The 12,233-nt window shown below is 33.4% G+C and overlaps 2 protein-coding genes across 9 annotated transcripts in view; one reads left to right on the top strand and one right to left on the bottom strand.

The window, feature by feature from the left end:
* The window catches only part of LOC123717583 (glutamate decarboxylase), a 33,707-nt gene that overhangs the window by 19,056 nt on the left and 2,418 nt on the right, over positions 1-12,233 (bottom strand). For 4 of the 8 annotated variants that reach the window (XM_045673668.1, XM_045673667.1, XM_045673670.1 and 1 more), the window contains 3 exons: positions 2,565-2,689; positions 1,485-1,568; positions 872-947 (listed from right to left, as the gene is read on the bottom strand). In XM_045673668.1, coding sequence (XP_045529624.1) covers positions 872-947; positions 1,485-1,550 — 142 coding nt within the window. In that variant the 5' untranslated portion in view covers positions 1,551-1,568; positions 2,565-2,689. Of the gene's footprint in view, positions 1-871; positions 948-1,484; positions 1,569-1,856; positions 1,973-2,000; positions 2,026-2,564; positions 2,690-12,233 lie in introns of those variants that run through there. The other 4 variants (XM_045673671.1, XM_045673672.1, XM_045673674.1 and 1 more) reach the window with 4 other exon arrangements.
* On the top strand, positions 8,319-12,069 carry LOC123717414. Its single transcript, XM_045673399.1, has 4 exons — positions 8,319-8,535; positions 9,454-9,600; positions 10,908-11,006; positions 11,131-12,069. Exons 1-4 carry the CDS (start codon positions 8,319-8,321, stop codon positions 11,295-11,297), a joined length of 630 nt encoding a protein of 209 aa, XP_045529355.1. The 3' UTR covers positions 11,298-12,069.

Here is a 12,233-nt window from a genome sequence, read left to right as displayed (position 1 = left end):
GTGAAGTCATATTTCTTCCATAGTTCCATAGGGAATCAAGCCAAAAATTGGTGAAAATCTTGTTTGTCTCGTTTGCATCTACACGTCAGAAAGAATTCCGGTCACGCGGCTTGCTGACACTTTTTCCCATACCCAAATGGATATGTATAATTTATTTACATATTCATTTTTGCTATAAAAAACACAATCCGAGACACAAGACAATGTTTTAATATGCCTTTTTTAAACTTAATAACAAAAAAGATTCGATAGCTTTTTTTATTATTATTATGGGCTATGCCTGCCAGTCCTTTTTTTCAAGGACAGTGTTTATTATTTCTATTACTTAACGTTATCACTTAATTAAACAATATTTGTATTAAATCCTTATATAGATTTACATTTCTAGTGTTATCCATAGGATTGCTTTCTACTATTTTAAATAGCTAAAGCGAGAAGGCATAACCTAATGTCGGAGAGTATCCGGACGCTCAGACCGGATGTGGTATCAAATTTCACCGCTCTCTACGTGCCGTCGGAGCGCAACAAGGAAATTGAACACCGAGAAATTGTGATTCTTTTTTAGAATTTGGTCTGAGTCTCTTCTCATAATTTTGTAAAAAATAACTATCATTGAATCAAGAACTGTATAATATCTAGATTAATACGAAGCAATAATAATTTACAATTTTCCTAAATCTATTAAGATTAGCTTGCTGAATCCTCTGAGAATGCTTTTTCGGTGAACTAGGGTATGAATGGGTACTGGTGGTGTCTATTTGAGAGTAGCAAGGTGTTAAGACTACTATATTTAACTTTGATCATTCTTAAAAATACAACTTGGAATAAGTTTTTTATACAAAAATTATATTGTCTAAAAACTATTACTTACAGTCATAATACAGGTTGCCAACGCCTGAAGTGAGTTTTGGTGTGCCCATACCGGATAGTGATGCCATTCTGTCGCCCTGTAGACAAACAAACATATTTGTATTGAAAGTAATTTTTATCTGATACTATATCAAACGATTGCCAAGAACCTGTGCCCCAAAGCATTTTCGCTTTAATATGAAAGGTTACATTAGTCTTGTGATGACTGTACTTTTTTTAAATATTAGAGGTAAAAGTTTGCAGAATTTGGCGAAAGCATTGCAATTCTTGAGAGCTATTCATTTTAGTACGTTATAAAAAAATAAAATTCTCGAATGTTGAGTTATTAACTTCTAAAAGAAAAAAAAATTATCCGTAAACACGAGAGTCCAATTATAAAACAATGAAAGGAAAAGAAATAATTATTAGGAAAATTGCAGATTTTAAAATATCTGTGAAGTTGCATCTCTATTTGTTACTAATCATTTTAGAATCACAACTCGATATTATTTAATAAAATAACTTTAGGATTAAAAGTAAAAAAAAGCTCATGCAAAGCTGGTCAAGATGGCGGGTAGCAAATCAATATGGCAGCTAATATGGCGACAAAAATGGCGACTAGAATATGAACGAACCAACTGGATGTGTTCTGCTATTTGTTTGCAGTACGAAAAAAAGCCGTCCAGAGTTAGCTTGGACATTGCTAGCCTCTTTTTATTCTGTAAACAAGAAAAAAGGTTTGTTAATTATAACCTCTTTGGTGAAAAGGATTGGCCGCTTATAACAGTGGCAAAAAGCTTTTTCTCCCAGCAATGTGGTCAGAAAATCATAGCCCGTCAGGGATAAATTTGGACGTTACTTTTTAAATTTGCGCTAAGTACTGCGCATGCTCAAAGAAAATCTATACAATAAGGTCGAGAGGTCAAAATGAGGATAGAAATAAGGACATGTATGGCACAAAACTACTTCTAAATGTCTATTCGTAATTAAAGGAAATAATTACATACCTGTTTAAACCGAATTCACTACTTATATGATATATTTTTTGTGGAAAATCTGATGACTATGTGGCAAAAGGGATCGTTAATGAAATTGTAAAAGAATTTAATATTTTTCATATATGTGGAATTATAGATATTTTATATTATTACCAGCTGTGCAGCTGTTGGGGCGGGATGCTGGAAGATGACTGGGAATATTGGGAGGATGTCCAGGGCTTATATAGCACGCATGCGTGCTCCAAAGGTTGAAAGGTGAAAGGGGGAATGGGATGGGAAGTGGAGGGAATCCAGGTCAACCCGTTTGGTCGATGAGATTCTAATATTAGATGTCTGATATTTTTCAAGAAGATGGCCCCAATCTCAAACATGTCAGGCGTTGTCTACAATTATTGCATTGTGTTTTATTGAAATTGTTATCCAATTCGCTGGTTTGGAATAGCGAAAGTGCTCTATTCAACAATGAACTGAAGAACCTTTGTCTTAGGATTGATTTCTCCTTTCGTTTAATTTAATTTAGCTGAGCCCCAGTGTAAAGTACAAATTATATATTTTAAACCAAATGAGAACAAAGAAATGTCAGAGATTAATTGTTATATAAATATACCAGTATGGCTACTATTGAGGCCTGGGGCTGAACTTTACATACCTGTATGAGTTATATATTGACTTATTTCTAATAGGCAATTAGGTGATCAGCCTTCGGGGTATACATACCGGTTTCCTCTGGATGTCTTCCTTCGCCGTACGAGCGAGATTTTTATGCGGCCAGATAGTCCTTGTGCAAGCAAGGCCGAAATTGTGTGAAATTTTCACGCTGATACCATTAGGCCGACACTACTCTGAATAATAATTTAAACATATATTATTAATAATACCTTACACATAATGTCTGCTGCAAAAGTAATAATACCAATTTGTAAGCTATACGCATATTAAAAAACATTACAGGTAAACACTTCTTTGGCTTCTTCTTCTACTTCATATCGCGACTTCTCAGAAAAAGTACCAAGCTTGTTCTGTACAAAAGTCTTCTGTAACCAGTGCTTACTTATGGTTCAGTAACATGGGCCATTAGCATGGACGAGCTTACTCTCCTTATTTACGAGCAGAAGATTCTTTCAAGAATGTTTGTCCCTGTTTGCGATGGCGGTGTTTAGCGTATTCGCTTGTATTAAGAACTTTATAATATCCCTGATGAAGCCAATATATTAAATGCAACAGGCTCAAGTGGTTGGGACATGTGTACCGAATGACGGACGACAAAACCTCAAGGTCCTTACGGAACTCACAAACTGGTGATAAAATCCAGTACAACGTGGTGGCGTTGGTGGGATGGAGTTGTCAAGGAACAATGGTTGTTTCGTGTTCGAAGTTGGACGCAAGAAGCACGAGATGGACTGCGGTTAAACCAAGGAACTGATATTGTGTTTATGAAAAGTAGCTCTTCTGGGGTATTCCCCTGTATTCAAATAAGTAGATTAGGTAAATAAGGAATAATTCTCAGGTCATTTCCTGTTATTTAGTTTTTAGATATGCGTAATTAGTTGCCGATTTAGACTGCAGATTGCCTTGTAACTCCAATATTCAAAGGAAATCAAATTTGCACTTAATGTTATAGGGGTAGAACGCTTATGATCCCTGGTTAACCCTTCTGCAGCAGAATTGGAAGTATTTGTGACAAGTTTGGGAAAAGTGGAAAATAAATGGTATGGTATTTACGAGTATTTTTTGACCGAGTAATCTATAAGTTTGTTTTAAATATTGTTTGGTTGTATAATTAAATATAATAATAATAAAACCTCTTGGACATAGAGAAATTTTAAATTTCTAAATTAGCATCAGAAACAGAAAAAATTCTAAATTAAGTATTTTAAATGATATGAGTGAGACGTGTATTTATGATAGGTAAGTCAGCAGCACGTAAGAAGAAATGAAATAAAGAAGATCTTTAACACGTTAAAAATAGCAAATATATACTCGATGTTAGTAGGAGTCCAGTTTTATAGTGCAAATAATTGTTTAGGGAATACAGAATAACAAAATATGCAGTTTTATAATAAAATGTGATCAATATACTAAATATTAATAGAGGACTCCAATATCCAACCTTCTCATTCCTTGATATACTTAAAATGGCTGTCACAACCCCAAAAGGTTAACAGTATTGGAATTATTACGCTGTATAAAATTTAAGTAGGTATATACTACTACTACTACTAAAACTATAAATTATTTAAATCATTGACAAAAAATCTTTCGGAGATCGTTTATTTATTTACAAGAAATCAAATTGTCAATGGTTTTAATATTATCTTAGTAATACACAAAAGAAGTTTATATTTACTTATAAATCACTTCACTAAGAAAAGTTTATTTATTTATTTATTGATCAGATAACTGATCCTATTACTTAAACATTGCTTAGTACAAAACAAAAACTTATAGCATAAACTACATAAAATCTTGTAAACTAAACTAATTAATCATATTTTTCTTTTGCTTTTTATATATTTATGTGAAGTTTCAGTACATACATCCGATATAATATATATACGAATACATAGAATACGTTTTCAATTTATTAATATAAGATAGATTGAATAATGGTTGTGAGTGGAAAGCATATATTGAAAAATTACAGAACAAAGTCGACACCTTCGTTTATGAGTTAAAACGGGAAGGGAAACTTTTAACCTTTATCATGCATTTGTCTATTCTAATAATATAATTTGATAATACATATAATAATAAAAAATGCGTTTTGAAGCAAGAAATACGAGCAACATAAGATATACATAATTTGAACTCTCATCAGCTTTAAGATAAACAGCTTAACGAAAAAATATTATTGCATTCTAGGTAGGTTTTCTTGCAATGTTTTTCTTCACCTTAAGAGATTTAATTGTTGGGGCAGTGACATAAAAATGGATTTCGAAAATCCTAATTTAACAACATATACTAAGGATATATCAAGTCACGAGTGCAAGCTATGGGAGACTTGTAACACAGCATTCAAATATAGTAAAGATCACCGTTCAATACTTGCCCCCACTGTGGAGGGCGTATGACGTCAGAGGGCGGGCGTGGGCGGTTCCCGCCCTAACTCCTACCCTTCGTGCGACAGTATTCTTTTAATTAATCATTAAGATTTTCTTAGAGAACCCTTAATAATAATAATTACGGCAAGAAAATGATAAAGATTTTCATTTAAAATATGGTGTATTAAAATGACTTTCTTCAAAGAAAATGGGAATCTGAATATTACTAAAAATGCCTGTTTCGTTTGCATTTCAAATATTTTGATCAAAATAACGACATCAAAATGATATTGTTTCGTTTCAATATGGATGACTTAAAAAAAAAAAACAAGGAAAACTTATCATTTTATTTATCTTCGAAGTAAAACTATAATGACCATTGTGTGATAACATTAATTTGACGTAAAATATATGTTTTAAATACCCTTTATAATTTCATATAATAATTTGTCATAGTAATCATTTGTTCGTAATAACTGTAAAAGGTAAATAACACAGAATCGGCCATTTTCTTTTAAAACTACTCTATTGTAATGAGTGACCGAAGTCTAGGATTTGTATAGGATCATAGAAGAGGTTTATCGTGAGTTAACAAACCATTTAATTTAACTGAATTACAGTGTATTTTATAGTCTAAAAGAATAAAAAGAAAATATTTTAAAATTTGGCTCATTCTATAAAATAATTGTGTCACAGAATTTTGGTAATATGAATTAACTTAACACAAAAAAACCTAAAACTAGATAAGTAATTTCAACAAAAAACAAGTCGATCGAAGTTAATCAACGTTATCAGTAGCTTGTCCGAGTTGAAAGCTCTAGATATGATCTGAAGTGTTGGATTTAGTGAACACAGAGTATTCTCTACAGAGTATACTGTATTCAAATTAGATTATTACTAGAAACCTATGAAACCTAGAGCAAAGCCGACGAGGCGGTTTATTGACTTGTTGACTGTCCGACTTTCGAAAGAACCAGGTGCGATCATTCTGCATGGGCTCTCCGAAATGTTACTTAAACACAGCTGCAAAAATTCTGAGATAACATTGTCAAATATGTCAGTAAGATAAATAGCTCAAACCCAGGTCCCGCCGACTAACGGGCTCCAACTCGCCCATAAATATCGTGAGGATATTTCCGGAGTAGTTGTCGCCCGGGCCCGGAGGGAGACGCCAAACCTTTTAAGCAAATAAAGTCCCTTTTTAGGAAAGGGGAGATTTGACAAACCCCAGCTGCCTAAGTTCTAGGCCACAGATCTACCTGATGGGCTACTTTTAAGTGGTTCTATAAAAAAGGAATAAAAAAAAGCAAATTTATTCTTAGCCTACTTTTATCGTGTAATAATACATAAAAGTTTATTTCTTAATAGAAAATAATACATTTAAAAAAAATACGTTATTTTATTCAATTTATTGAAAACTCACTTATTTCTAACATAGTTATTCGTATATTGCCTTGTTGAATTGTTATCGTCTCTGAAATATTAATGATATATATTTTTCACTTTTTTACCTTTACCCTTAGTTCTTTTTCCTTACCAAGACTGCCTAGAAGGTGCCTTGTTAGCGATAAATCCCTCACTTATAATTTATTTTATCTGAATTTAAATGTACCAAATTCTCTACGAATTAATTAATTTCTTAATGTGCATTTAGTAACTCCGTTTGTTTTTCCTCTAAAAGGTCTCTGTGGGTCATTTATCTATAGTCAATTACATGCATCGACGTTTTTAGATAAAATCCAGCGAATAGATTTAGATTTCTTCTGGCCAGCAATATGGTAAGACGTAATTTTAATTAACAGCATATTTATTGTTATATTGGTGTAAAGTTTTGTCAGCTTCTTTGTTTCAATGTAACGAACTGTATCAAAATTCATTAAACTGACGTTATTGAACGATACTTTAAAATATATTTCTTCTATGTAGCCTAATGTAATGTTAGACATCAAATGTATGAGAAGCACAGTGTCGGCCTAGTGGCTTCAGTTCGCGATCTCCGCTGTGCACCAACTTTCTTTCTATGTGCGTATTTAACATTCGCTCGAACAGTGAAAGAAAATATCGTGACGAAACCAACTTAGACTCAACAAGGGCATGGTGTGTGTCAGGCACAGAAGGCTGATCACCTACTAGCCTATTAGATTGACATATAATTATGAAACAGATATAGAAATCTGGGGCCTAGACCTACAAAGATTGTAGCGACACTGAATTATTTTATAATTTACTGTTGACCACAAAAGTTCATACATTTGTTCATACATTTCTCTATTATAAGTTTTCATGTACTAAATAAATGAATACTTAATTTGAACAAGTAACGGGAAAAGTGTCAAAAAAATCCCGTTTCAAACAAGTTTATATCTTTTCCCAAAAATTTATTATTACAGATTAAGAAGGATATACGTAAATTGCAAGCAACAAGACACATTTTTATTATAATAATAAAAGTAAACACTATTAACGGTTTTATACTACTTTAGGATGCACTCAATACTAATCAACTATGTAGCCCATGTAAAGCTCCTATCAAGTACATAAGGTTGTACACAAAGCCTCAGATCAATACCGGATGCCCTGTCTCGTTTTAACCCAATGTCTTGCTCTAACGAAGGCTGTTTTCAAAATGGCGGGATGCTTACAGTATTGATTAACACACAATTGTATTCAAATTATTAATTGTTTTCTTAATAAATGCGGAAAAGTGGTCACTTTTCCATGTAACATTTATTATCTATTACACAATTTAAGTAGCTCACATATACGGGTTTTTTCTTTATTATAACTACACTTGTTTGTGTTAGTTAGCTATTTCAATCTCTCGATTAAGTTTTATTTACAAATGTACCTTTTCTAGTCCACCACTAATAGGGCGGTTAAACTTTACTAAAATTAACAATCCTATATACTTTTTTTCACTGCGACTCTAGAGTAAACTAAAGCTGTTTGTAATATCTTATAAAATGTCTCTAAACCGCGAATTTTTTTGATTGCTCTTAGACAACTTTTGATTATTAGTTTAAGGGTAATAATAACAAAGTCATCCCATATTTAATAACAAGATATGCCAGTCTTATTTTTATATTGTACCTATAACAGGCTTCTAGTAACTATGTCAAAGATTATGGGACTTTTAACGTCATATAAAAGCGAAACAAAAGGTAAAGGCGAAAGTACCATTTCGTAGCTAATACTCGTAGCTTGGTTCTACGAGCATTAGCTACGAAATCATTATGAAATTAGCAAGTAGCAGGGCAATTATAAATACATTGGGTTGATGTTGAATTTTTTTGATTATTAGCACTTCAATATCTTAAGTACAATAACAAGCATATTCCGTGAAATATTCCAAACGGCATATTAAATATCTGACACACATATATTTTTTTAGTGAGTTATAAAAGCAAAAAATAATGAAAAAAACTTTCAGATGTTAGGACTTTTAGCTGTGTCTCTGTTGGGCGTGGCCGCATTCGACCTATCAGAGTCTAGCGTTAAGCAACCAATCAGCGAGCCGGAAGTGGTTGTACAACTCAAGTACGACGGGGGTGAATTGGACCGGATATACTTGACGCAGTTTCGTAAGGATCAGAGAATCCCGGCAGTTCCCGCGAGACCGACCGTGTGTGCGGATCTGTGCCATTCAGGTTTTCTTTTTTTTTTGTTCTTTTCTTTTTTACCAGAATAAGAAAATTGGGATTATATTATATAATAGTGACAAGTGATTTGTTGGACGTGGTAAGTGTTTATTTTCTTTCTTATATAAGATTTTGGTATTTTAGGAAAATATTAGCGTCACACAATATTTCGTTTAAAAAGAAGTTTTGTTATTTCGTATTATTCAGAGGTTAATCAGATTAAATTTAACTTGCCTATGTATGAGTATTATAGAGTATAAGTGGTAAAGAAATCCGATATTCACTCTTCTTATTTATAAAAGAAAAAATTCCATAAAAATTCAAACCTAATAGTATTCCTAAAAAAGACCAAGAACAGTATCGGCCTAGAGGTTCCAGCGTGCGACTCTCATCCCTGAGGTTGTAGGTTCGATTCTCGGCTGTGCAACAATTGACTTTCTTTCTAAGTGCGCATTTAACATTCGCTCGAACGGTGAAGGAAAACAACGTAATGAAACCGGATTGCCTTTGACCCAAGTCGACGGCGTGTGTCAGGCACAGAAGCTTTGTAACATGTAATTTGAAGATTTTTTAAAATTGCATGACTTTTGGAAAAAATAAATAATATTGTATAATCTAATTCGAAAGAAACCAATATTTTAATTCCCAATATGATAAGTTAATATAATAAAGCAGTAGTACGTAACTTAAGGCATACATTTAAAAAAAATATGTGTCACTAATATTCTGTATTATACAAATGTTCAGCTCGTTAGGCTTATTCTAAATTACGACAGTAAATGACGACATATGCATTAAGTAAGCATACAGTTTAGAACGATCTCATTACAAATAGAGTAGAGGAAAGCCTTTTATCATTGTACGCAATGCTACAGATTCTAATGTCGATTTTTGTTCATAATTTATATAAATGTATTAATAATATAGGACTCGGCGGCGAGGCATGCGGATCTACCTGCAGCGAGCTGATGCCGGTGGGACTAAAGTATGCTTTAAAGAGTGGAAACGTTAGCAGTGAACAGTTTGGGGAGCCCAGAGTCGCCGTTTGCCCTGTCCTATGTGAGAATCAGCTCGGTAAGTGTTAAACTAAACCTAATACCTCGGTAACACTGAAAATGTTTAGAAAATGAAAAACGGCCTTATGTAGAAAGTGGGCAATACTTTTATCGTTTTTCAAAGTAATCTTTGGCAGTAATCTTCTTTCAGGAAAACAGCGATTGACATACCAGTCTGCAGTAACTGTCCTTCCATGTTCAAACAACTGTCGCGAAATGACTTTTCCGACCAAAGAATGAGGCAATCATCTTTTTTCCTTGACTTCTTCCTTTCTTTACCTTAGTTGGCCGATCCTCGAAAGGAAACACCCACTGAACTGATTGTCTTTTGCTTTCGGGTTCGTAATAATACATCTAGCTTTCTTCACCTGTGAGGATGTCAAATACCGCATTTGAGTCAACGACGTTGAACTTAATTATGGCGACACCAGTCCATACGAAGGTGTTTCTGGTCGTTGGTTAAAGTATGGGGAATCTATCTGGTACAAGGTTTCCTGACGCCTAAATGTTCGTGTAATATTTCATGAACGTGACTCATACCAATGCCTAGACTTGGCCGTATCTGTTGATAGGTCACTCTCTTATCTTCCTCTATCATGCGTCGCACAGCACTGATGTTATCTTCACTAGTCACTGTAAAAGGACGTCCTTCACGCGGATCATCATTGAGATTGCTACGACCACGCTTAAACTCGTTAAACCAATTGTAAATAGTGGCACGAGATGGGGCTTCGTTAAGCTAATGCTAATCGCAGCCTATCATAGCTTTGTTGTTGAGTAAGCCCACAACGACAGTCATAAATCGTAAATCATTGAACGAAAATTTTCTCGCGATAGGTTCATTTTCACGTGTAAAAAGAGTTTTGCCGCCAATTAACAAAAACAAATGACAAATGAATGCAATATACTACATTAGGTTACCAAAGAGTTCTAAAATTGAAATTCAAAAAAAGTTTTCATAAGCAATATTTCTGCTAGCTATTTTCTTCTTTCATAACTGGCCAGTTCTAAAGATTTTCAGTGTTATCCACGTATATCCCTATTCCTGATTAAGAAGAACATTAATAAATGAGATCCCTGTTTTTTTCTAAAATAGTCATAGGATTATAAAGAAATATATTTTATTAATGGTTGTAACTAAAATAGCAACAGTGTGAAACAATGGCGCTATAACCTGTGGTGAGATATGCATCTGATTGGTGATCTTTTATTTCTAATATATGATTAGTCAGTAAGTAGCTGATTAGTATCCCGCAGTCATCAACGAAAACCGCTTCAACTAATAAACAAAGTCTTATCAGATCTACTAAAAATAATTTATCTCAGGGGAGCCACTTTGCGCGTGCTCGGACCTAATGAAGCACCTAACCAACTGGACCATGGTCTGCCATGCATTCTGTGAAACCGACGCCTACACCCTTAATGGTAAGCAGAAATTTAAAGTTTTTAAGTGAATTAATCTGTAGATTCTGGTATTAATATCCCACATTTTACGGCAAATGTGTAAGCATTTCGATACGCATATTACAAGCCAACTTTGTAAGAACAGGATGTCCGGCATGTGAAAACACTTCAGCACTGCCACAGCCACTTCAAGTAAACACCGCTCTACATGTGCGCTTGGACACTAGTGAAGGTTGGCAGGCCTGGTGCAACGTGCAATGCCGTCAGGGACAGGGTGGAGCTGCTTGTAACTGCGACAGGACCCCGTTTTAATCCAGTACGACGCAAAATGACAGCGGAAGTTATCAATCAATCATTTGCCGAAAAGATCTGACTTCTTCTGCACTTTAACATAATGATAGGATAAATTAAAGAAACAAATTACTAAAACAATCTTTAACGATGAACTATTTTATGTTTTTAACGAAAATCAATCTTAATATTTTATTTATAATTTTATTGCAACATGTTGATTTGATAACTTCAGATAAAATGAAATATTTTTAACGGTAGTGTCAGCGAGGCCACGCTATAACGAACAATTTCGTTATAATTAATTGTAATTTTGCTAATTATATAAATTATAAATTTTAATACATGATCAGATTTCGTTGACATGGCAAGTTAGTCGTAAGCTAATGATTTTTCACTCCTTTGAGAATCAGAAATTTAATATAATAATGTATGTTTAGCACTTTATATCTAATTTGACATATCAATAAGAATATATATTCAAAATAGTTTTAAGCTGTACATAAGGGATACTGTGCAAAAGACAATACACAATTAGCATTAGAATTAAATACAAAAAGAATTTGTATTTTAGTTTTAGTTAATTATGTTTATTAAATTTTCTTTGTCACTTTTCTTTTCTTTTTTGTTGAAACCTACCAGTCAATTATTAAATGAGGACACAATGTGACGTCGGGTTGACTATAGACAAGAGACCATCTCGGGTGCAGTTCTTTCATCTCTATCTAATGGTAGTTAAAGAAAATATATACATACTTTTTATTTTAATATATTGAAAATTGTTTTAAAAATTCATAAAGAGATGAAAAATTACCTGACGTATCACAATGATGTCCTAAAACAAATTACGTTGACTCCCTAAAGTTTTCAATTTTAAAATTCGTATCAGTAGACGAGTAGAATTGGTGTTTGTAGATTTGTCTTTTTGTAGAATTTTAATGATAAGATCGCGTTTAA

The sequence above is a fragment of the Pieris brassicae genome, chromosome 12 (assembly GCF_905147105.1).
Source record: "Pieris brassicae chromosome 12, ilPieBrab1.1, whole genome shotgun sequence".
Lineage (NCBI taxonomy): Eukaryota > Metazoa > Arthropoda > Insecta > Lepidoptera > Pieridae > Pieris > Pieris brassicae.
This window is presented reverse-complemented; position numbering and strand designations above follow the sequence as displayed.